At 42.4% G+C, this 26,474-nt stretch overlaps 2 protein-coding genes across 4 annotated transcripts in view; one reads left to right on the top strand and one right to left on the bottom strand.

Moving 5' to 3' along the window:
- LOC117499955 (phytanoyl-CoA hydroxylase-interacting protein-like) overlaps window positions 1-6,790 on the top strand; it is a 16,524-nt gene extending 9,734 nt beyond the window's left edge. Inside the window, exons 3-5 of the mRNA XM_034152668.1 lie at window positions 980-1,154; window positions 2,297-2,414; window positions 4,154-6,790. Coding sequence (XP_034008559.1) covers window positions 980-1,154; window positions 2,297-2,414; window positions 4,154-4,691 — 831 coding nt within the window. The 3' untranslated portion in view covers window positions 4,692-6,790. The remainder of the gene's footprint in view (window positions 1-979; window positions 1,155-2,296; window positions 2,415-4,153) is intronic.
- LOC117499953 (protein FAM13A-like) lies at window positions 5,526-26,474 on the bottom strand. 3 transcript variants are annotated; one of them, XM_034152661.1, is made up of 21 exons: window positions 26,354-26,474; window positions 24,658-24,859; window positions 24,293-24,502; window positions 23,491-23,671; window positions 21,648-21,822; window positions 21,030-21,151; window positions 15,883-16,083; window positions 15,628-15,688; window positions 15,274-15,365; window positions 14,060-14,114; window positions 12,827-12,910; window positions 11,143-11,344; window positions 10,107-10,356; window positions 9,804-9,936; window positions 9,257-9,338; window positions 8,609-8,841; window positions 8,417-8,500; window positions 8,205-8,312; window positions 7,536-7,750; window positions 6,885-6,986; window positions 5,526-6,408 (listed from the first exon to the last, which is right to left on the bottom strand). In XM_034152661.1, exons 2-21 carry the CDS (start codon window positions 24,713-24,715, stop codon window positions 6,285-6,287), a joined length of 2,772 nt encoding a protein of 923 aa, XP_034008552.1. In that variant the 5' UTR covers window positions 24,716-24,859; window positions 26,354-26,474; the 3' UTR covers window positions 5,526-6,284. The 3 variants fall into 3 exon arrangements, with proteins under 3 accessions (XP_034008552.1, XP_034008550.1, XP_034008551.1); XM_034152659.1 differs by lacking the exon at window positions 26,354-26,474 and adding an exon at window positions 26,126-26,345; XM_034152660.1 differs by lacking the exons at window positions 12,827-12,910; window positions 26,354-26,474 and adding an exon at window positions 26,126-26,345.

The following is a 26,474-nucleotide window of genomic DNA, read 5'->3' as shown; positions in this document are numbered from 1 at the left end:
AAAAGACTCCCTTGAAGGTGGATCTGTTCAAAGACTCTGAGCTCTAATAGGCTAATATCACTCACTCTGCCCTTTCGGTCGGAGAGATATTCCTCCAGCAGGGCGACGGCAGCTCCTTCAGTTCTCCGTCAGTCAATCCTTGTTTCCTCCTTCCTCTCCTCCTGCAGCCACTTCCTGTGTGTCTCCTCTCCATAGCGAGCGACCCCATGTTAGTATTTTGATTTTGGTGAGCAGCAGCAGTGTTGGTGGATATGCTGACTCTGTTGCTAGGCAGGGGCTACCGGTCCAATCAATAGGCTGCTAAGGCCCATCGATGCTTAAGGGGGGTGAGGAGAGTACAGAACAGTGTGCATACATAAAGAAAACAGTACAGGTATAAACTGCAGTCTGCCTCTTACATAACATGTTCAAAGGCATGTAATCCTTGCTTGTGGCTTTAAAGGTGTCCTATTGTGCAAAATGCACTTTTTCATGTCTTTTATACATAAACATGTGTCCCCTCTGTGTTAAGAGATTGTGAAAGTTTCAGGAAAAAAGATTCTCTCTCTTTTCGTCCTGATCCATTTATATAAAAAAACCTGTCTGAAAATGTGCTGATCAGATTTTGGCCACTTTGTGATGTCATAAGGATTTTTTGGCTTGTGTAACCATTAGCCATTAACCAACCAAGGTAACCCCCCCCCCCACCTTATCACCTGAATCTCCTCCTAGAGCACCATTGTGTTCTTTTTAACCAAATATCTCTAAGTAACAGACAGAGAATCAGCACTTTTGAAACCGGGCTGAAACAGAGGGGATTATGGGATGCTGCAATGATCTGTTTGGTATTTGGAGCCAAACACTTCAGAGAGATGTGTTTTATACATCTGGGACCTATAATATATTGATGAAAAACAGTATAATAGTGGACCTTTAAGGAAACCATAACTGGAGTTTCCTCCTGTCATCATTCTCCTCCTTTTTCCATTCCTCCCTCCAGGATGTTCCCACCAAGCTGGTAGCCAAAGCCGTCCCCCTGCCCATGACGGTGCGGGGCCACTGGTTCCTGAGCCCCCGCACAGAATACACCGTGGCTGTCCAGACCGCGTCCAAACAGACCGACGGGGACTACGCCATCTCCGAGTGGAGCGAGATCGTGGAGTTCTGCACCGGCGGTGAGTAACGCGTAGCTTACTGTACCACGAGTACTCGCTTCTCAAGATGTGTGACATCTGAGCAGCCTTTGATGTTGTTTGAGCTGAAGTACAGAGCAGAATAGGATAGGGCACAATATGAGGGAGAATATTAAATGGAGGCTAATCTTTACTGAGTGGAGGGGAAGATGGATGGAGGGGGTGGAGGAGGGGAAGGGGAGGGCGAGTGGAAAAGAAGGATTAAAGGAAGGAGGGGAGCTGTGCTGTATATCTTCGGATGCAGAGGTCAACAAGTTCAACATCGCTGGCTGCCACCTGGCTTTGGGTGGGGGAGGGGAGAAGGGGGAGGAGATGATGGTAATGGGGGGGGGGTAGCTGCGAAAGGGATGAGGAGCATCCAGGCCGATCATGCAGACTGCGTGGGGTCTCACCTTGGAGGGGGCCTCATCTTGCGGAGGGTGCCTCAACTGAGCCGAAAATGCGGCGCACCTATGCGGCGCAATTAGTGTGGTGCGGCACGGTTTCGCCGCTGCGAGGCTCCACTAGCCCCCGTCCCCGTCCCGTTGACGCTCGCGAAACAGAGGGCCTCATCATATAACTTTGCGTGGGGCCTCATGTTGGCCAGGGACGGCCCTGGGAGCATTAGAAGCTTCTGTAGTAGTGATAGTGATGCGAGGCTTGACTAAAGAAAAAGGGAGGTCTAAAAATATGTCTGAATACTTTTGAGCAATCTGCTTTGTAATCCTCTTAATAGCCTTCTATCATTTTTGTTCAAGGTTCTGTAGCGTTTCATGAAAGTGGGGAATGTTATCGTTTTCCATTGGTGTGTTTAAGTGCTTGTTGGAAAATCAGAACAGGGGAAAAAATCTTTATTACAATGAAACTTTATTATATACTTTGGAATAAATCCACACCCATTTGGCAATCCTTCTTTCATGCTGGAGCGTATAAGGACACCGTAGGACTGAAATGCTGAGTCATTCCAAGCTATAAAGATGAAGAAGCGCAGTTCATGTTCCATCCTATCCAGTGCACACAGTCACTCTTGTTCCTTCTAATTAAATAATTACATTTCTACTAATTTCCGACTAACACTGGTTTCCGATCCTCCTGATGACAGCTTATTCAGTTTAACTCTGATCTGTGATGCGTCTGTTTTCCAGATTATTCCACAGTGCACCTAAACCAGCTGCTGGCGAAAGCAGAGGTCATCGCCGGCCGGATGCTGCCTCTGTCTGTCTTCTACAGGAACCAGAATAAAGAGTACTTCGACCACGCCAGGTAAGCTGCTGTACTTGCATTTTCATAAATAATTTTGTAGTTCAAATATAGTTGAGTCAGAGACTGTTATTAAAGAAGCCCCAAACACTGTGTTAACACATTGTATGTGCGGCTAGCTTTCCTTCCTTTCCTTTCTCTTTTAGTTTGTTGCATTATGGTAATGTACAGTTTATTTAACACTTAGCATTTCAACTTATTCTTGCTATTTGTATGCTATTTTTGACAATAGATACTGTATGTCCTACTTCCAGTAACTTGAACATCACATTAAATTCACAGCTTTAGCATCTGGTGGCTTTATAGACCTATAGAGACTTGAGATGTTATGTGATGCTAAAATGACCTTTAAGCTAAAGCTGCAGGGCATTTAGTGTTAACATACTGCTGTGATAAGACTTGTGTGATGGTAATAAAACACCATTGATAATGAGAACATTGCAATGTAATGCATCCATCCTAGCACTCAGTACTACAATGTATATCACTGCAGCACCTGTATCTCTGCACACAGCAGGATCCCCACACTATTTTGAGCTAATGTGTTTGCATCAGAATCAGAAACAGGTTTATTACCAGGTAGGTTTACACGTACGAGGAATTTGACTTGGGTGTCTTCGTGGTGCATACTTAAAAGTAAAACAAGAATTTAAAACACAGGTAGAGAACTAGAAAAATATTTAAAATAATAAAAAATACAGTATTTACATTACAATGGAATGGAATAAAATATGGAATAAAAATCGGCAGTCATCTACTGACAATTATGGCCACAGTGCAACTTTCTTTTTATATAATATGTGATACAAACTATAATTTGATGCCTTTTTTTGTAACATTGTATTATCATACTATACATTTCAATTGTATGACATACTATACTATTACTTTGAATACAAATTTGTAAATACTATATGTCGATGCTTGTTTTATGTCATGCTATATACACAATGACATACTAACCTATGATAGTCTTTGTGACATGCTGCACTAAGACTTTTGTATGACGTATTTGCTGGGGCTTTACAACACGACGTCATCTGGAAAGCCCTCTCTTTTGTTGCCTCTGATCAGTGTATTTAACATGCGTCTGGTAAACTGCACCACCATGTGGGCGGCAGCAGTACTGTCTCTACCCCTCGATGAAGCTTCTGCTCCAGTGACCCAGGGTGGGAGATGACTAATTCCATAATACCCTCAACAAAGCATTAATTATGGATGTAATTGCAGCCTCTGAAGTGATAGCACTGTAATTACAATTCATAATAGGCGCACAGATTTACTCTGTGCTCGAAGCCATGCAGCTACAACACAAGCCCTCATCAATCTTGAATGTTTATTTGTGGTTTTGTTTCTGAAAGATGCTTTTGTTTCCAAGCAGTTTTTCAGTTGAGCATGCTTTTAAAATTCAGGTTTTATTGTCATATGCACTTAAGCTACAGTGTAGAAATGGCAATGAAATTCTTATGATCCGAGCTCCTCCAACAATGCAACATATGTAATCAAATACAAAAACACACACGAAGTGTAAGCAAACACTGAAATATAACGAAGACAATTATTTTGGTCACTTTCTATCAGACAAACTGGGCTAAGATCATTACAGATCCAGATATATTGAAACTAGAGATCCTCCGGCTGCATCTGACACATTTAATCAGCTCAGATCAAAACAATGTGCTGCTCTTTACCATTCACATGTTTTTGTTCACAACCAATTTCCTTTTTCCTCTACCCTCCAGGGAGGATCAGGGGAACATGATGCTGCAGGCGGTGAAAGACAACAGCGGCAGCCACGGCTCCCCCATCAGCGGCAAACTGGAGGGGGTTTTCTTCAGCTGCAACACAGAGTTCAACACCGGCAAGCCCCCGCAGGACTCCCCCTACGGCCGCCAGCGCTTCGAGGTGAAGGCCGACTCGCTCTTCAACCTCGACACCAACCTGTACTTTGGAGACTTCTACTGCATGTACACGGCGTACCACTTCGTCATCCTGGTCCTGGCGCCAAAGGGCTCCGCGGGGGACGACTTCTGTAAGGGGAGGCTTCCTGCGCTGGACCTCTCCAATAACAGTTTCCTCACCTGCAAGCAGGGAGAAGACGGGACTCTGGTGTTCCATCACGCCCAGGACGTGATCCTGGAGGTGATCTACACGGAGCCCGTCGACCTGGCGATAGGCTCGGTGGCGGAGATCAACGGGCACCAGCTGATGAGCATGTCCACGGTAAACGCCAAGAAGGACCCCAGCTGCAAGACCTGCAACATCAGTGTGGGACGCTAAGGATGTAGAGGAGGAAGGACTGACCTCTAAACACACAGGAAGACCACATGTACTGACCAAGCAGACCAACACATGCATGAAGCAGCAGATTAAGTAGGCTCCCAGACATGCAGCATATCTGACACCGCTCTGTACTCTGAAAAGAACATCATCCCAAAGAGTGGACGATAAAAAAAAAAGAGGAAGGTACACACTCTGACACCTGTCTCCTCATCTGAAAAGGGTTACCCTAAATGTTAAAAGCATAAGCTAAGATATCACGCATAACTGAGTCATAGAAACCTGGGACACAAACACAGCTCATCCATCCTGCAAGTCAACACTGAAACCCTTTAACTGTACTAACAACGGTCTGCTCCTATTCAATTTGCTGTTGTTACTTTATACACTTATTTTGTTAATGCCTTGTTGTATTGTTATCCTGAGGGTCGCGTCCACACAGACAGTGGACGAGCATTTAGTCGTTTCCTTTGACTGTTTTTCGATTCAGAAATGTTTTCTTCTCATTTTTCAGTAGAGCATTTCAGACTATTCTTTTTTACCTTCTACTAGTGGCAAAGACTGGAACGACAATTTTCTAGGGCTGCAGCATCGATAGTCATCTTTCTTTATACCAAAGGTATTAAAACCCAGACGAGAAACTGCTGTGGAATCTTAACAGAACTAATGCAACAGCCTCTAAAATGAAAAAAAAGCATGATGCAGCTCTGTGCAGCACGAGGATGAAAGCTGTCAGTACCTCTACCATAGCAACCAGCTCTGCTACAGCCGCTTTGATTTAAATGTAGTCTGTGAAAAGAAAGAAAGTAGAACCATAAACTGTGTTGAGCAGAATAAATGTGAAAAAATATTTATTTTTATTGATACATTCATATATAGAAAATTATATAAACCAGAAGTGCACAATGTCAAAAGCTCTGATCATTGTCAACAACTGCATTTAGAGGGAAATAACTTCATACAAGCAAAGTGGGGGGGTAAACACCAATCTGACAGCAGAGAGAAATTGCACTACAATGCCAAGCTTCACCAACGTTCACATATTTTCCAAGGTGAACATGTCAATTCAATGGTCACAATTATAAAAATATTAATGCATATCATAGCACAATGTAGGATTGAAGAACTGACATGTACAAACACGACAGGATTGTCTCATTAATTGCATTTAAGCTTACACACTGTTTGCCAAGAAAGCACTTTTTTTTAAGAAAATGCAGTTTCCGCTTTGGGCAAAGCTGTCCTGAAGGAGTGTTTTTTGCAAGAAGGAAAGCAAGTTACAAAGTGGCATAATGTGCGTGAATAAAATAACTTGTATGTAACAAACACCAAGTTGTTACAGCCGTCACCCCTGACATAAATTAGTGCTACATTAAATACACTTGCTACATCAGGTTTATATTAAGATGTGTCATAATGACAAAAAAAAAACGCAGTCATACTGTATTTCATTAAGATGGTCACCAATTTCCTCAGTTTTTCTTCATGTAAAGTGCGTCAACAGAAAATGACATAAAACAAGACCAGAACCACAAGATTCAGAACCTGATTTTCATAAAGGATTGAGTCTGATAAAGTCCCACTGTGAGTCACTCAGCTGCTCTTGGTTGAGTCCCGTTTACTGAGCAGGGCCTCCAGGAGGCGGAGCTTAGCTTTGAGGCTCTTATACTGGCAGTACTCCTCCGCCATTGGCCCCCGGTCCTCCTTCTGACAGAACCTGTTAGCGAAACACAAAGAAAAAAAGATGCAAACACAAGGCAAAACTTCGGTAGTTTCCAACAAACTGCAGCAGCTTCCATAACTGGTTGATAGTCCCTATGTTGCCTTACTCAGATAGCTTTGTACAGTGTGTATTGTAATCTTACTGTATTTACTTTGGAGGACTAACATGTACAGTACAAAGGACGTGAACAGAGCAAACGTCTATCTCTTCCTCTCTTTCCCGAGCTCTCAGTGCGGTATTAACGTGCGTGCATTACACTGTCGTACCATAAGATGGGATTTCTTTTGTGGATGTTTTTTCTTTGTTTTTCACAAGGCATTGTTGAAAACCAAATGTTTCAAGTTTATTAAAAGAGAAAATAAAATTCAAAAGCCAAGTAGTTTTTGTCTGTGATTGTGTGTGTGAGTGTGATTGTGCGTGTGAGTCTAAGTCTGAGTGTGAGTGTGAGTGTGTGAGTGTGTAACCTTTACCTGCCAGTCTGTGTGTGGAAGTTCTCCTCAAACTCTCGGAGCGCTCGGTGAAGTCGGTGCCTCTCTGACCGCGCCGTCCTGAGGTGATCCAGTAATTCTGGTCTGTGAGAGAGCAGAAAATAATGTCTTAGTTCTTTTAGATCGTCGAGAAATGTGTGCATTTAAAGTTAAGATGATAACTCATAGTTTCAAGCAAGAAACAAGCTCTTCTTTGAAAACAAACTTCCTGCAATAAGGCATGGGACGACATTACAATTTAAGATGATTATCCTGGTCACGATAGATAGGATAGATCAATCAATATATGCCTAAACCTATTTAAATGGACACACACACACACACACACACACACACACACACACACACACACACACACACACACACACACACACACACACACACACACACACACACACACACACACACACACACACACACACACACACACACACACACACCACACACACACACACACACACACACACACACACACACACACACACACACACACACACACACACACACACACACACACACACACACACACACACACACACACACACACACACACACACACACACACACACACACACACACACACACACACACACACACACACACACACACACACACACACACACACACACACACCTGGAAGCTTCATGTAGTGTTGCCATGGTGACGATCTGTGGCTGGAAACACTTCACCTCCTCCAGCGGGGACACGAGAGGCGTTTCAGACGTTTCTAAAGAAGGAAGGTGCAGCGAGTCGTCTGAAGACACACAGCGGGGGGGCTTCAGTCGGAGGGGCTGCAGCCTTGGGCTACGCTGTTTGGGATGATCTTCATCAGAGCCCTCCTCTTCCTCCTACGTGAACAAAGAGGAATCACTATTCTGTCGTTGTGAACACAGAAACGCAGGGCAAACACATCAACGTTGTCATGGACTCTGTTTAGTGTTTTGGGAGCTAGTCCTGAAATAGCTTTTTAATATTTAATTGAATACTACTTAGTCATAAACTGCAATATTTCAGCTTTATCCATCTTGCCTTTAGCTAAAACTGAGGTCTAACAACAGTTTGGTGCAGTTCTCACATCTGTCCACTAGAGAGCAGCAGAGAGACACTTCTGTGTGCCAGGGTCAGATTTATATATATATATATATATAAACATTTATTTAGCTGATGCTTTTATCAAAGGGACTAAAATACACTTCAATAGCGTAGACACAAGTGACATAAAGTGGGTTTGGGTTATTTCCGTTGCGTATCAGACTCCATCATTCCTTTCTTTTTTGTATTCAGTATTAGTTGAATACTCACAATGGTTGGTATGACTGTGGCAGCAGCAGCAGCAGAGAGCAGCAGCTGCTTCAGGAGACGGTACCGGTCGTAGAAAGGTTTCATCAGAGTCCGCTCCTGCCTGGTACTCTGGAGGAGAACGATACAGAAACCGATTATTCAATGAGAAGGGAGATACAGTACCAAAGTGGAGCCAGCTAATTAAAAGACATAAACGTGAAGGGAAGTCTCACCGGCCGTCCGTGCAGACCCTCAAAATGCAGCAAACACTTCTGCAGGCTGGTCTTCTCCATAGTCATCTGGAAATGGGACATCTCCTGCACAAACAGCCACAGATAAATACATGTATACATGGTCAGAAACACTGACAATGAGATCACCAAACCTATATTATAATTGATGTGTTTGAAAGTGTTTCTGCTAACCTTGACGCTGTCGGGCAGGCCCAGCTCTCTGCGTCTCTCCTTCAGTCTGTTGGATATAGTATTGACCGTTTCCTCCACGTTAGCTTTGATGTTGCTGTTGTTGTTTAGCTGCTGCAGCTCAGTGCCTGTCGGTGCTGCCTCCCTCTGGTCTGAGTTGGTTCTGCGTGTTTCAGATGATGGGTTAGAGTCTCCCTGACCTTTCACTCCCCCTTCTGATTGTCTCAGCTTCAGCTCTGGAAGAGGACGAGAGTTTAGAAAAATGTGAAATGAAAACAGAAATTGTTTGAATCTGACGTTGGTTGTCTGGTATTTTGAAATGGTGAAAGTATTGGGTGGTGGATAGCAATCTAGTGCATTTATTCAAGTACAGTCATAATGAAAATGTTGTAAACTTATTTGTACTTCTACTCAACCAGACATATTTGACTTTTCAAAATAAGCTTACACAATTACAATGCAAAATAAGTGCATGCAAACCTTTTTTATTTTGTGACCCATTACAAAAAAATAAGTGTTGAGATATTTGAATGTAATGGAATATGTATTATGTTGTTGGACTGACTCTTTGACTCAAGCAAAGCTCAGAATCAATGTCCTTCATCATTAATTCATGTGTGTGAGTGTGTGTTTATGGTTATGAAAACTGACCTTTAAGCTGCTTGCGACTCTTGATGAGCTCCTTCATCAGTCGGGCCACCTCCGGATGAGCAGTCTTGTCGTTGTGGGCAGGCTAAAAGAAAAAGAAGAAATACAGAACAACTCAGAGACAGAACAGGGTCTCCTGCATCACCTACCAAGAACTCTTTACTCTACTTTATCCCCTGGTCTGGGCGAATTATAATTTTTGCACCAACATGCAGCAGCAACCAGTTAATAAAGACTCTGTGTGTCAAATATTTACATTTTTTACAATTTTCCAATGTACCAGCAGAGGGAAATATTCTCCCTTTAATAATGTTTGTTATAAGAAGCCACAGTATCATTTGAGAACATACAATAACTAATTTACACACAGTAATACACACACACACAAAAATATAATAATAATAACAATAATCCTCCTCATGGCTCAGTGAGAGCTCGTTATTGGCTTAGGACATAAACACTGAGCCTCACACTCTGAGGAAATAAACTCCAATCAGATGATGACACAGAAGAATCTCGCTGACGAAGCATTTCCTGTTCCTCCCCTCACCTTATAGCGCTTCTCCTGTTCAAAGCACTCCTCAAAGCGCCTGATCCTCTTCTTCAGAGTGTGAATGTGTCTGTTGAGCGCTGAGACGGAGACAGAGCCCTCGTGTGGCTCCGAGTGGACACTGCTGCGAGTCCTGAAGACAGCGAGAAGCATTCAGTTCCATGATAAAAGAACTCGTAACATGCATGTTAACCTTTCATCTCAAATGGAAGGCATTGAAGAAGCACAGCAAAGAAATACAATGTCCCACTCTCCTGTCTCCATTATTCCTAAATAAAGTTTTTGAGGAAACAGTTGACTCACATGCGTATGTGCTGCGAGCACGGTGGGGAAGGGGCCGTATCGGGGTCCAGGTTGTAGCGCAGGCTGTGGCTGAGGTTGGGGCAGCGTGGGGAGGGGACGGGGCAGTCGCTCAGCGCAAAGCGAGAGAGCAGCGGGCTGGTTTTAGGGCCCGGGAGGATGGGCAGGGGGTCGTTTCCTGAAGACCCCTCAGAGAGCAGGCTGGTGTACAGGACAGGACTGAACTCTGAGGAATCAGGGGAGGGGGAGTGCCCTGTAGGAAAGAAGAACATATAAATATACTGTTAATATATAATAACTTTGACTATTTCTCATTTGAGTTTAAAAATGTAATTTATAATAACTTAATATAGGAGAATCCACGGGACAAAAGAGAGGGAGAGACATGGTAGATAGAGGCGTAAGGTATGGAGAGTAAAAGAGAGAAACATAAGAATGAGAAGAAAGTATTTCGAACACTGTTTTTTCAACATCTTTGCTGGGGTATACACATTTTTTTTTTGTCTGACAATAACAGTGAACACACATCTAAATGATTTGTAGCTGTTATAATCTCTATGGTAAGAAAAACTACACTCAATTGTAATGTTTAGCCAGCACAGAGACATGGAAATAAATAAATAAGCTGGTGCATTATTGAATAAATGTACAAATTCATCATGTCACTGTGCGTTGATGCAACAGTAACAGCATCGTACCTTGATATACTCAACTCATCAAATAAAGACACACCCAGCTCTGAGATAGGAGGAGTAACATCATCTAGGACAAGGCTTTAAATGAACACATGATGAATCAGACACTATAAATAATAGCACTAATACATTATGTACATACTGTATGTTGTACTATATAAAGTGTGGCTCTTGCGTTGAGAGGGATATGGGTTTGATTCTCTACAATAGGAGCTGAAAATACTGTGAATTGATTTGGCATGATAACATGATAAAAGTGGATACATTCAATTATTGGAGATAAGCTTTTACAACACAAAATACTGTAAGTTCAGTGTCTCAGCACTCCATTGCTTTTGACTTACCAGAGAGTGGAGAGTCTTCCCGGTCCTGAGCTGGTGTGCACGGCGGCGAGGGGAGAAGCAGCTTGTGGGTCAGAACCAGGCTCTGCTCCTCAGAGGAGAGAGGCTGTGTTTGAGCAGGGAGGTAATCCTGACCTTGGGGGTCTATAGGGGAAGACGGGGGTCCCAAGTCAGCCTCCAGGGCTTGCATCTTGAGAGAGGGACTCTGGAAACAGAAGCAGAACATGGCTTCAGCGACAGGAGAAGTCAGAGAGATGTGTCGTAGTCGTGCGTGGAGGAAGTCTTCACATGCTGCTCGGGAATCTTCAGAAGTCCTGTAAAAGCATTTAGCTCCTTTATACGAAGAGAAATATTCTGGCAGGAGCGTCGCTGGCAAGAGAGTGGCAGGAAGAGGTGAGATGAGTGGTTCCCTTGTCCTCGCGAAGAAAAGGAATGAGTCAGATTAAAGTGCATACATCTCTTTTTGCAGGCTGCTTTCGTGGGTGGCTGGAAGTGCGAAAGAAAAGGAAGAAGTAGGATCAAAGTTATTGAAAAGCAAAATCCAATCTTTGATCCAGTCCGTTACAAATGGTCATCACAATCAGCCTCTTCTGACTTGCTGTCGTGCATCAGCATACAACGTGGGATCCCTGACGATCATCACGCAGTAATCCCATTAGCAGTATCGCTGTGATTCTCAGATCATGTTTGTGGGTCCGCCGGTGTATTGTCCTCACAGAGAATCCCTCACTTCCACATGGCGTTCCTCCCGACCGGCTTTCTGCGGCTGAGCTGCCTCCACATGGATTATTCAACATGCAGGAGAGAGGGGGGGGGGCGGTGGGAATACCGCTCGTGTCGGTGCGTGTGGTGTGGGTGTGTGCGCAGGGGAAGAGAGAGGTACTGTATATGACGAGGCGTTTCCACGGCAACGTTGTCAGAAGGAGCAAGGGAGCCTATTTGATGGAGCTGCAGGGAGTCACGTAGTGTCTTCCTCCGTATGTGTGTACGTGTGATGCACAGAAAACAAACAATAATGTTATTGAGCTGCAAAAGAAACCTTATGAGCGCAGGGGGAAGGTGTGACAATGATAAGGATTTCAATCAGTTTCTTTTGTTCATTTAGGTGCTGTGACATCATTCTCAGCATCAGCAGCAGCAGATAAGGGCTCGGCTTCGTCTTCCTCGCCCTCCTCGGCTGTTCATTCATAAAAAAAGCACAGCTTTGTGCGTCACCGAGAGGAGGAGGAAGGGGACGGAGTGAGGCTGTTATTTCTAAAGCAAACACCCACAGGCAAGAACACACACACACACACACACACACACACACACACACACACACACACACACACACACACACACACACACACACACACACACACACACACACACACACACACACACACACACACACACACACACACACACACACACACACACACACACACACACACACACACACACACACACACACACACACACACACACACACACACACACACACACACACACACACACACACACACACACACACACACACACACACACACACACACACACACACACACACACACACACACACACACACACACACACACACACACACACACACACACACACGGTATCAGCAGTCCTGTTGTCATAGATACCCTCAGTCTAAAAGTGATAACTTGTGAATATAAAAAGACCGTGGGGAAGGAGAACTTACGTCATGGCTGATGTTTCTGCCTCGGCAATCATCGTGTCTGTCAGGAGAACCACGACCTAATCCTCCTCCTCCTCCTCTTCTCCCCTACAGTAACAGACAACATAATGGAGCCTCATTCCCAGAGGACACTTCCTGACACGACCAGCGTGGGCACACCCACAAGTACACGCACATATGTAGGTTACAATGACACATAAAGAGATATTATTTACTGTGGGGGAAACTTCTGAAGCAATTGGAAACAGGACTCAGAGAGGCACGAGGAGAGCTGGAGCTTTGATGGCAAACACTGACGGTTTATTTGGAGTTACGGCCGGAGAATTGACAAGACAGGTGGTGTGTCACGAGTTGACACAGCGGTTGCCAAACCAATTCTGAAGAACTCTTCTGCAGCTCGAGGTTTTAACTAGTTCAGAGTGTAATAATCAACATTCTTTATCAGTGAGACTAAACAATTATGGACCCTGAATCTAACTAGAGCTCTCGTCCATAAGAAAGAATGTGCGCCAGGGAACCTACGTCCCTGAACAGTAAACTGCCTCATGGCGGCTTGTGCTCGGTCATAGACTGGCAACAACAATGCGCCCAAGCTGCCCCTCCTTAAGAGAGATAGCAGCAATACCCAAGGCCGTAGACCTATGCCATGGGAAAGGAGACAGTGAGAGGAGAAAATGATGAACTGTGTCGAAGGTTGAATACCTAAGCAAATTATTCCCTAACTATTTAACAGATTGAGGTTATTTTTCTCCAATGAAATTTAAAACGAGTTTCTTTAACTAAAGTCACTAAAGACCAACAGACTTTCACATTTCACTTGTTTTGTATGCAAGTCATTTGTAAAGGTGGGACAGCAATCTCTCTGTGACCCTCCAGGGTGTATTTTAATAAACTCAATTTATAATGTTATCATGGGTTAATCTGGTAACCCTGATTTATGTAAGTCATACAACAATATACCATATCAAATATTCCCTTTACACTGTCTGTGCTCAGATATGAACTAAGCATTCATATCACTTTATTTGTTATCCAGTATCTTAAGAGAACTGACAAAACTAATGCTCTTTCTCAGTGAGTTTTTTTTTTTTTTAAATGTACATTAGTGCATTAGATCTTTCTGGCTTGCAAGCCCAAGGCTACAAACTCTCAGACCGGGTCATTTTCAAATGAATTCACTTAATGGGAGCCTGTGGAAATGTTCTCTGAGATGGCAGTTTCAAAAAGTCTGTTTACCTTCTTAGATTCAGCGGTTTTGGATCCTGCTTTGTGCTCTTCGCAGAACAGCATCCTGAAAAATAAAGAAGTGTCAGCAACTGATTGAAAAATGTAATTGTATTAATAACTAGTTTAAAAAGAGAATGTGAAAATAAACACTGCTTCACAACCCATGTGATTTTATTGCCGATTATCTCTGTCAGTATTCATATACAATACTGCATGAAATGTGCTCTAAGGCAGCCCAGCGCTTTGTGTAGCTCTGAGGCAGACGGTCATCTGGCAGAGCCATTAAGGTTAGGCTTATTCACGTCTGACACTAATGAGGCATAATTTAGAGGACCTGTCCTGTGGCACGGTGAGGCAGCACAACAAAAAGTCACCATGCCAGTTTTGGGTCGACCTAATCTGGCTACTTAGTCTGCTCCATGTGAGCCCCTGTGGCAAGGCAGTGTTATTTATATATCAAAACCATGACTGTGAGCAGCACTCGGCTCTGACAACCTACTTCTCAACCGACTGCAGCTGAGAGATGAGCTGAACTGAGAGGAACCACGGAGCATCCAAAGGAATCAGATAATACTCATTTAGATACATTTAAACAGCTCCAAAATACTATCATGGCCCCTTTTATTTAGATACTTTTCTTTGACTTGAGATTGTGTTTTCATATTAAGTTTTAAAGGTAGGGTAGGTAAGAATGGAGAAACCAGCTTGAGTGCGCTAGAATTTGAAAGTACACAACCGGAAAAAATCTGCCTCTTTCTGCAGACTTCCTTACAGAGCCCCTCCTCCAACACACACGAACGCGCACATGACCAATGAGGGCACGAGATAAGTTTGTGCACAGATGGAAGGCTGACAGGCAGGTAGGCCATCCAGTTATTTTAGCCGGGCCGGCTCAGATGATTGGTCGTGCTTTTTACAGCGCTACGGCTTCCACAGATGAATTTTCTTTATGTATTTATTGTCAAAGCATTTAATGTATTCATTGCTATCGGGATGTTAAGAGCATTCCATGGAATATAACAAAAAGTGTTTCTGAAGTGAATTACCTACCCCACCTTTAACAGGCTGATTTAAAAAGGGTTAAATGATGGATTCTTATTCCACTTGGATGTTATCTGCCAAGACCAATGAGCAAAAGATGGCTGCTCTAAAACAATAGAGGAAATCAGGACTGCCGCAACATGTCATGGTGTGTAGTCTTCCTGCAGTAATGTTCCTCTCACCTCTGTGTGCAGAGAGTCGGTGTGATGCTCTGTGATTCAGAGGCTGTGCAGCGGTCTGAAATAGAAGATTTCTGCACCGCATCGGTGGGAGCCTGAAAAACAATTCAGTCCATGATAAAGAACCTTTCATGTTGAGGTGAAATCGTGCTAAACACTGCATAAGATGTATTTTGCTGTACAAAAAAGGTGGACCAAATGTTTATAGGTTATATAATACATTTGAAAGATAACTGTTATTGCTGAATTATATTTGGCTTTTGAGAGGGAAATGGGGAGAAAGTAGGAATTAAGAAATATTTGAAAGTAAAGAGAAGAAAAACTAAGGTGAGGAAAAAATGTGCTTTCATTCTCTACCTCTTCATCCTCCTCCCCCTCGCTCTCATTCGGTAGTGGCACTGTGTACTGTGAAGAGGTCCTGTTGATAAAGAAACACTCAATAAACTAGACGTGTCACACAATTCCTGTTCCAAAATGTTTGAGGATGAAGTAAGTCAGCAAATGCTTCTTATCTACTTAAAATGTAGTAAACACTTGCAACACTTTGGTCCCCTTGTTACATCATTAAAAAGTGACCACATCACTTGTGTGTGACAAAAGAAAAGAGCCTACCGTTGGGTGGTATACTTCTGGAGGCTTCTGGGTGGTCTGCTCTGGTGAGGGTGTTGCTCTGGCCCGGGGTCAGAGGGGGAGGAGATCACCCAGCCCGCCTCTGTGCTGTCACTGCTCTCCTCCAGAGGCTGCTGGTCTGGAATCAGCTTCTGAAGGTCAGCGCTGACGTCAGAGCTGGTTTCACAAGCCTGTGTGTCAGGACTGAGGAGAGACAGAAATAGAGAGAGGTGTGCACAAACAGGAGCAGGTGAGGAGACAAGGAAGTATCAGTTTCTAATGAGGCATGCTTTTTTAAAGGCTTAATAAGTTATATATATCATAACATATGAACAGTTCATAAATCACAAGATCCTTTATAGATTGATCAGTGTCAAGAAAAATAATATGAATAAAATGTTGGTACAACCCGTTATAGGGGCCTCCGAGTAATTCACACAACTTTATCAATTGACTTCAAGGCAAATGTAAATTGGAAATGTGTATCAGTCTGCATATCTCAGGACTAACAGGAGTAGATGTCCAACAATGAAACCCAGAATAAACTGCTGGCCTCCGCGCCAGGTAACATTCAGCAGGTCACGAATCAGCAGCGTTTAATCTGAAGCTACACTATGACACAGGAAGTTCGGATGAGATGCTCCAAGCAATAACAAGCACGAGCGATTTGCTGCGACATGAACCAAAAACAACCCGGTCACGTTCCTGCTCAAAGCGCTGTATGACTCCAGATCTGCAACCTGCAGCACACGGGTCACCAGCCCAATGCTGCCTTTAGGGCAAACAGCATTATGAACATAAATTACTTTTCTGCTGCAAGGCAAACTTCCTCAAACAAGCTCCCTCCTAAAAAAGCCTAAATAAAAATAAAGGTTTAAAAACAACTGCAGACGGTAAATCTAATGTTAACACTGTTGATATGTTAGATGCACACTTTAGCCTCTGCTTCTCAAACAGCAGATGTATTTATGTGTAGATGACAGCATGCTAGGAATAGTTGTATGCATTATTGACATTAAGCAGCTACATTGAGTCTTAGACGTGCTTTATCTCACTCACTTGTGGAGGGTTGCAGCCCTTTGGTTGTTATCACTGACGCAACAAGAAAACATCCTTCGCCAAAACATCTAAACTCACAGCGGTGTAGCATACAGATTTACACACGACCGTGGACAGCTTGCAGCCTTCAGAGGACAGATCAATCCAAAGGTAAAAAGAAAATAAAGAAAAGAGGATGACTTCTTGATGGTCAACAACACACAAGTGTCACCCTGGGGCGGAGAGCTCACCCCCCCCTTCAATTACCGGTGCACACACTCACTCATATGTCACAACTTCACACACATACACCATTACACACAGTTCCAACTCAAATGCTAACATACACATATGTGCTCGCATAAAACAGCACTTAAATATATACAAATCAATACAATACAGCAGGGCTATTCAATTGGCGGCCCGCGGGCCAAATCCGGCCTCGGGGTGATATTTACTGGCCCTTTGAGTATAATGTTAAATAGTAATCAAATTTATTTTATTTAAGATTTTTTTTAACGATTTTTTTTTTCATCAACCAGCCCCCATTCCAAACTAATTAGTGATGGGAATGATGGCTCTTTGAAGGGAGCCGGATCTTATGGCTCCGTTCCTTTCAAAGAGCCGTTCAAAAGAGCCGGTTTTTTTACGGGGTTACTAGGTTTATCTGCAAAGTAATCACCAGGATAATGATTGACTGTATTGCCAAACCTAATGTCAATAATCTGCATTGTAAACATGACACAAGGTGGCGCCATATTCATGTCATTCATGTCAGTGAATGTACTACTTTGAATTTACCCTCTGTATGTGTTAAGTAAATAAAGTTGCCTTGCCTTGAATGAAATTCACGCAACTCTTAATATTAGATAGGCCTACTGTGTTTTGAAGTGGCGATGGAGATTATTTGTTGACCCTGCTTTAAAGGATATTTTGCCTTTACAAATGGTGCGCTTTATCACTGCCTGGGTTTTGGTTGAAGTGCATCCAAATGCTGCTGCGTTTTCGCGTTTGGCTCATTTTCAATCCGAAAAACACGTCGTCTACCTGTCCTGTACTACTTGTTATGACTTCTCTCTCTCGTATTCCGTTATAACACACCCCATCTCACTCCTCGTGCTGAAACCTACCAATCAGAGTAGGGGCGGGTCTTCACAGAATACGTTTGGGGAACAAAATCAAGCTTTTTAAAAGGCGAGTGGATTTTGGCAGGCAGTGAGTGCGGACCAACGATTGAACGATAACAAGAAAGCTCTCACCAAGTACGACTCGGTTCCCCTCGTTCGTACCAAAGAGCCGTTCAAAAGAATCGGCTCGTTCGTGACCGACACATCACTAAAACTAATTGAATAGCCCTAATATCACACTCAAACACATCAGTATAAATGCTGACTGATATTAGCATTAACTCCTGATGTCAACACTGGTTTAAAAAAACAATAATTACTCATGTGTATCAACCAACAGACCCCATTATTTAACATATATGTCTTGACATTTGCTGTATATTACTATTGATGAAAAGTAGCTTACTATCGCGTTTCCACTACAGGCCTCGCTCGGCCCCGCTCGGTATGGCTGGGCCTCGTTAGGACTGGCTCACTTTATGGCGCATTTCCATTACAGTTTAGGAACTGGGGCAGTATCTATAGTAACGCAGTGTAGGCGGAGCCGTGACGTGATCTTCAGAGGACCCCAGAAAAACAACACAGCCGTTAGCTGTTAGCACTCAGAGCTCACAGCTCCTCATATATGTTCAGAAACTAGACAACAGTTAAACAAGTACAAACCACAGACTGCCTGTGTCATGGTGAATACAGTCGCTTCTTTATTTATGTCTGTATAGGCCGTTGTTGTGAGTGTGGACGGTCGGGGCATATACTGCGTTAGCTTAGCCAATCTCCATTTAGAAAACAAGCATTTTAAAAGGTTTTTCCCCTGCCGTCTGTCTGCAGACTTGACAAAGCATTAATTCATGGTTTTTACTAACCGGTATCAGTATGTTGTTACTTCGGCATCATTTTGAAACGTGTATTACAATTAAATCACGGTCAAATATGTCCATCTTGTTGTAGTTGTTGCCCCCTTGCCAGCGACGCTCTCTCTAGTTTAGCATACTCAGCCCGACTCAGCCTCGTTGCCTCTGGCCCTGGCCCCACGATTTTATGAGGCCAGAAAAACTGTGAATTAGGACCCGCCGGCCGGTACTAGGCCAAGTGGAAACGCAACCAAAGACGGGCCGCTGACGTCACAGCCCTCTTAAACCGGGCTGCGGGCTGTAGTGGAAACGCGCCATAAATCCCTCTGACATTTTTCTCAGAACTAGATCTTGTGTGACTGGTAAGACACAGAAAACAGATACCTGTTTTGAAATCAAACCCTCTGTAGGTATAATTAGACTCTAATCAATATTGGCCTGTGACGTTAGTGCCAGACGTCAGCATAGAGGTCTAGACTTGACCAGACCCAAAAGCATGCATGTGCCTTTTCGGGGAAAGACCAACATCCCAGTGACAAAACCCAATCCGACATGTGCAGAAGCAAATACCAAAAAAGGGCCAATTTGTATTTGTTAATGCCAAATTTAGCCAAAGGCTAACATTGTTAACAAAGGAACCATGAGGAATATGGCTACCTCTGTCTTTCGCTGCTGGTCTTGAATTTAAAGACATAATTTAATAATCCAATCATCCAACGTTTTATAGTTATTTAATCTTGCTCTGATTGTGAAAGTGGCAAAGTTGCGTGCCTTAGATTTCAGACAATATATTTTCTATTATCTAGAAAGATAGACAGTTGGGAGGAGGCAGCATCTTCTGCCTGCTAACAGATGAGAGTGGGAAGCTGTTAAATGAAAAATGATTGATATTTGTTTGCTCTGTGAGTGTTAAAAACACAAACACTTAGAAGTGATGAGAACAGGCATGGCAGAACTTTTCCTTGAAGCTTGACATGTGACTGATTTTAAAACGGAGAGAAAAAACAGCCATTTGGCAGGTGGGCAGCTGGAGTGCATCAACGTGAGCTGTGGAAAGAAGTGTCCGTCTTTTTTCTGTTATGCAAAACCTGGACATGCACATTGCTAATGTTATGCAACCTGTTGAACCTGTGCTCTTTAAACTGAGACGTGTGAGTATTTTAAAATACAGCCTGATCAGTCTTAAATCTGGCTGCCGTGATGTGCCATATCTTCGTAAACCCTCATATCAAATGTTGCCGGTAGTTCACAAGGATTTTATTAGCAATTCCTCATGCTTGTTTGTTTTCACTTACTGTCTTAATTACCTGAATTCCACCGATGGCAGATCTGTTTCATAACAAATGTAACCAATACCACAGAGCATGTGGTGAAGTGTCTTTATCTCCATTAGCTTCAGGCAGAATTCCCATCAACACATTAAGACACCAGACACACAACTGTACCCACATACATGGTAGACAGCCACACAATTAATCAGCAAGTGCAAGGCCATGTCACATGCTGTTTAGGGGTGGACGAAAAAAGAAAATATATTAATGACATCTGATCTGATGCAACCTTGTGGCAACCCTTCAGGATTTAAAAATAGAAAATAGCACCTTGGCCTCCGAGTTCATTATGAGTTGGAAACGTTCCCCACAAGCAGATGTCAGCTAGTATGTCGATTAGTTGGGGAAGCAATTCTTCCACCCATCTTCAATTAAAAACAATGTGATGTTAGTTTCTACATTAGTCATCTTTACAGGCAACTGCACTTGTTTCTGTTGACTACAGATACTGGATGTGTTTCTGCCGAGGGTTTGTGACACAGTTGGACATCTTTTTTGACTTCCATGAGTGAAAAAAACCTCCAGAAGTTGGCCCTAATTCACTGTGAGTGATGTTTAGTCTCAGTGATAGAACCATCAATCTGACAACTGGCTAAACGATGCTGGAGGGAAATGCTACAGGGGAAAAACTCCTAATTATTCTCGCAGTAGAATATATCTGAAGGGAAAGGATTGTTTATATTCACACCACATGAATGTTCAGTGATACATTAACTGTGTCTAAGGCTCAGTTGCATGAACATTAGTAATTCATATCTGTATATCTATGCAGTTACAAAGTCACTGATGCTAAATGATGGTACCTGTTGAGTTGGAAACACCTCTGTGTTGTTTGGTTAACAGCACTGGTCGCTGACAGTGAAGCGGTCTCTCCCTCCGGCCTCTGCACACTGCTCTGCTCTGAGTGACAGCTGCTGGATTGGAGCTACCAAGGATAAAAAGGGTCAATACTCACATCTCTATAGAGGCAACAAAACCTCAAGGTCAGGGACTACAATGTAATACAGTTTTCATGGTTATACTGGACTAAGGCCAATCATTATTTATAAAGAGTATGAAATTACTGATATTTACACCATAGTTTGTCAGTACTTACCTGCTGTATATATCATTAACACCCTATAAAACTCCCACGTGTTATTATTATTATTATTATAAGCCCACTGTGTTATCTCCCAAAAGCCTGCAACCTTATATGAAAATATATCTATGAATAATCTTAGTTACGACAAACAACAATTTTAAGACCTTTATAAATGTCATAGACTGTGCACAGATGAGATAGTTATGTTGTTGATAAAGGCTGTGGGCTTGTTGATTATTTTTTGCAATAAAATCACAAAGTGTAACAAGACAGATGACAACAATTGATCAGTGAGAAACCATTTTTGATGAAAGATAGAAAAAAAAACATGGTTCACCTCAAAGTGTGGAAGGGCGGATAGGGGAGGAGGAGGGGGGGAGCAGGAGGAAATGGAGGAGGCCACTGTGTCCTCGGCTGGGATTGGAAATAGATCCTGGTGGTGCCTCAGGAGATGGTGCAACAGGGCATTACACACATTCTGATCGTCCAGCATCCTGGGTCCTGCAGGAACACTGCATAAAAAAAAAGACACAATCACAATGTTACACATACAGTACTATGTAGTGCAAAAAACACAATGGAAAGGGCTCCACCTAGTGGAAGGAGGCAGCAGTGAACTGAGATAAACTGCTCAGACAGTATGAGGTAAATCAAAGTCCTACACTCGGGAAAGTCCATCACCGATCACCCACTAACCAAAATAAAAAAGTCACGCTGTAAACGATTGTATAATTTCACTGTGACGATGACAACTTTCAAATTTCAGAGATATGTGCAGCTTCTGGTTATAATATTTACGATACAGAGATAAGCGCCACCTTAAATAGTCTCCACATGTTTACCTGGAAGCAGCTATTTATTTAGATGAACATGCTTTGGTTGAGATCATCCACTTTATATTTAAGATGTTTATGATGTTTGCATGTTAGGTAAAGGTTAACAAAGCATACATCCAGGGAAGAGCATGTGAAACATGTGAGTATTAATAGATGTGTGTTTACATGGCAGACGGGTCACAGGGATGACAGGAGAAGTGTTCCACATGGATTACATAATGGGGAACAAGCTGTTGGGAGTCTTGGTTGACAAACATGCATGAGTTATTGGGTGGGGGCCAAATAAGATGTCACATATGCTGCATGGCATGAACATGTGCTACACTGTCTGTCACACCAAGTCATTTATGTGGGATTGATGGCAATATCATTTCAATCTTGGAAAAAGCAACAGAAAAATAAGTGGGTTACGTTAAAGTGGTGTTTACATTATTTTGCAGCATGTATCTGCCATTATTACCCCAATTTTTACTAAACCATTACACTATTATTATCTTTCTATGTGAGATGTGAATGTAAATCCAGAAAGAAATGCAAAGGACAGTCTCCAACTCTCTGCTGCTAGACCCTAACTTTTTCCAAGCATCTAATGCCAACTCTTTCTTCCCCTTAGCTATAATCACATTTTTTTCCCTTCAAATGCAGAATTGTATGGTGTGACTAACACCACATTCCACTGACATGCTGTTCACTTCTGGAACAGAGCAGACATAGATAGACTGGGAGATCAAGAGATGGGGGCAGTTGAATGGGTGTTGACTACGTAGGATATGTCCTTTCCAACCATACAAATCGAATTGTCGATTGTGTCTCCCTAGAGATTGTGGTTGTTTACAATGATGGCTATGTTCTGTAAACAGGAGGGGGAGAAGCTGGAGATAAAATCCTGATGACATCTTTTATAATCAGTCGGATTTTTGTGTGCCATCAACTGCATCCACACCCATTTCCTTTAGGGACAAACGTGAATCCACCCAAAGTTTTTTTCTAGTGGTGCAGAAAAAATTAAATGGGACCAGAACTGGGTTGGTTGATTTCATGAGAAACTAACAAAGTGGGTTTTTCCTCTACATCTGTATTTTACTACGACAAACAACCATAACCATTGATTGTGCAGGAAACATCTGCACTCTCATTTGCTGACCTTTACATTGTTCTTGATTACACTTTTAGAGAAATCCAGCTGTATCTTTCTTCAAAACTGTGGGAAAAGCAATATTTTGAAAAGTCTAAAAACGGTTTTAAGCTTAATGTCAGAGTAAACACAGTGCGTACTGATTTGATTAGAGGGACATTGTGTCCAAGTTCAGGTCTTAAAATGTGGCCGTAACAACATCAACTTACTGAAATATGCAAGGCCCGAAGATTGTTGCCAGATTTTCCACAGGCATGTGATTATATTCTCTGTGAGCGGCCACTCTGGACAGGAAGTGGATGAGGTAAGACAAAATAGTGAGGTTGTCATCAGGCAGGTGGCAAATGTTTTCTCTCAGAGACCGGTTAATCTCTGCCTCATTTGCATATCCTTAAAAATAGACAAACACATCACAACAACATTAATTAAACTGAATTCCGCATGTATGGATATACAGTTTATAACCAGACTCAGAAAGTTGGTATGTACACATACCGGACATACATACTAGCACTTTTGGTCCAGATATGAACTTCTACTGAAGAATTTACCAGACTATGTAGACCTCTTAACTCTGCTGTTTACACTTCTACTTCTTTGCAAGGATTTGTTTTAAAGATGAAGTGTTGGAAACATGAAAGCCTTCCAAGAAATACAGAGTCTGCCAAAAATTGGATTAAGAACAACAACCATCCTACAAATTCTCCTTCTGGCTTTAAATATTTTACTTTTAATCTAGTGCTTCAAGACACAATCATCAGAGTTTAGACTATCTTCAAACCAGGAGATAAACTGTTTGTATAGCAATTATTTCACTGATTAATTGGTTAACTTTATTTTGCTCATTTTGTGTGTTTGTTGCTGTCATTTATATTTTGTTTAATCATTTAAATTTATGTTAACTTGGTTTTCATAACTTATTATTTTTTTTTTTTTATCTTAAGTACTAGAGAAGCCCATTGTTTAAGGCTGTGCCTTTTTGACCTTTCCTAAATCAAATCAAATAAATACCTTTGAGGCTCAGAACCAGCTGTTTGCGCTGGGGTTCAGGAACTATGGCGATTGGCAGCTCCCTGAGGAAGAGTTTGAGGAGCGACGCCACGGTGGGGACGTCTCCCTCGTGCTCCATGTCCACCCTCTCCCCACAGTCTGAGCGCTGCCTCAGCTGCCTGGTCCGCACCGCAGACCCACACAGGCGGAACAGCCCTCTGTGGTGCAGTCCTGAGGTCAAAACCAAGTACACACACAGGTGATGTTTGAGTATTGTTTTCCTTGAGAGACCAAGATAATGATGAAGAATATGAAGGGAGAAGGGATGTGCTAAAAAGGGACTTTAAGAATAGCATAGGACTCATGCAAGAATGAGCCTCAATTACCATTATTATCCAGGAACTCCACCATGTCTCTTAGGACAACGGGTATTCCATCGACCATCTGCCCGTCCTCTCGCAGTGTTTCTAAGGCAACGGCAAACACACACCTTGCGGACAGTTCAGGCTTTGAGACCAGGGTGAGGGCAGGGGGCTCCGGGCTGACCTTAGCACTGGGCCTCAGGATGCTCACTGAGGACGGGTCGCTCTGCATGGAAAGAGGACATACATGCAACAGCTGATTTATATACAGAAACAATACTGAATAGACAGAGGTGTTAGAAAAGTAGTGAGTTTTTCATCTCCAGCGTGTCTTACATTTTAAGGGGGTCATTCATATGTTCCCAGGGTCCTTATTGTAAGTAAGATATATAATGGGCTATATACAGTATGCATCTCAAGTTGCAAAAGAACAAAGACAAATGCAGTTTGAATGGTTAAGTATGCATTCAGCTGCTGTGTAGATATGAATGTCTAAAGTCATGAAAACTGTCTTGCCTGTAGAGTTGATTATGTAGGTTTTAAGGAGTACAACTTCAATAGGCTATAAGATATAGTGGATCATTTCAAGGGAGACATACATTGAATATATGACCTAGGAAAAAATACAGAAGCATTTTGGTCTGCTTTAACATGTCATATTAAGAGGTTAAATTAGCTGGGGAACGTTGGAACAAAGTGTCCACATAAATGTGAAAACGCTTGCTGATTATCAATACAATAATACACTCAGTGAAGACACAATGGCATATTTCTTGATATCGACATCTTAATATCTTTATTCTTGATATTGAAGTCGTCAAGTCCAAACATTTAAATATCAGATCTTGTACTAAGTAGAAGTACCAGAGTGTAGGAATACTATGTTACAAAAGTCCTGCAATCAAAACGTTACTCGAGTAAAAGTACAAAGAATGCAGAATGTCCTATTTCAGAACAATATATATATTATATGTTTTGATTATAATTATTGATGCATTCATTTGTTTATGAAAGCTGGCTAGTTTTAATCACTTTGTAGACTGTAAGGTAGTTTGTGAATTCAATCCAGGTGTAACTAAGTCTACATTTAGTGTGGTTTATATTTCACATTAATAAAATCTGCAAAGTAACTAAAAGGGACTTACTAAATGTAGTGGAGTAAAAGTACACGATTTACCTCTGAATTGTAGTAGGGTACAAAGTAGCAAAACATTGAAACACTCAAGAAAAGTACAAGTCTCTCAAAATGTAGCCCAAGTACAGTACTTGAGTAAACACCACTGAATAAAGTTATATCCATTAGATACATTTCACAACAACAGCTGTCTTTCTGTGTGGTATTTCATGAAAATGAAACTGCTAAGAAGGTAGTCTGCTCTTAATACTTATATTAACAAGTACAACTGCTCTACACAAGGTGTAATCAATTGGAAAATCAACTGGAAAACACGGAGACATGTTATAAGACAGCAGCTAGTGTTGCTAAACTTACACAGAGAGACACAGAAGCGCTTGCTCCCATTTTTCAGCTCACCGCACCGGGACTACTCTCCATATCTCAAATGTAGACGTATTTCTCCCTCTGCGACATAATGCTCCACTCTCAGAAACCCCCGGGAAGTCCAGCCAACAACGACCCATCGTTCTCACATCCAAACGCTAGGCTTGCAATAAGTAATACATGCTGTTAGTAAAATGGTTGGGCTAGCTTACTTCCTACCGTAATGTTAGCTCCCTTGGAAATTGTGTATGTTGCTAGTCACGTGACGAGTAACCATGGGGACCGGTGATAGGGTTGCCAGGAGAAGGAGAAACAGCTCATGAGGATGAAAATGGTCGAC

The sequence above is a fragment of the Trematomus bernacchii genome, unplaced genomic scaffold (genome assembly GCF_902827165.1).
Source record: "Trematomus bernacchii unplaced genomic scaffold, fTreBer1.1, whole genome shotgun sequence".
Taxonomy (NCBI): Eukaryota; Metazoa; Chordata; class Actinopteri; order Perciformes; family Nototheniidae; genus Trematomus; species Trematomus bernacchii.
The sequence above is the reverse complement of the archived record's forward strand: the minus strand, read 5'-3'. Positions and strand labels throughout refer to the sequence as shown.

Coding starts and splice junctions, on each gene's coding strand:
- LOC117499953 (XM_034152659.1), bottom strand. CDS start 26,155: ATGGGAGCAAGCGCTTCTGTGTCTCTCTGT. Junction 24,860..26,125: donor GCGCTTCTGTGTCTCTCTGT/GTAAGTTTAGCA, acceptor CTTTCCATGCAG/AGCGACCCGTCCTCAGTGAG. Junction 12,911..14,059: donor AAACCGCTGAATCTAAGAAG/GTAAACAGACTT, acceptor CTGTTACTGTAG/GGGAGAAGAGGAGGAGGAGG.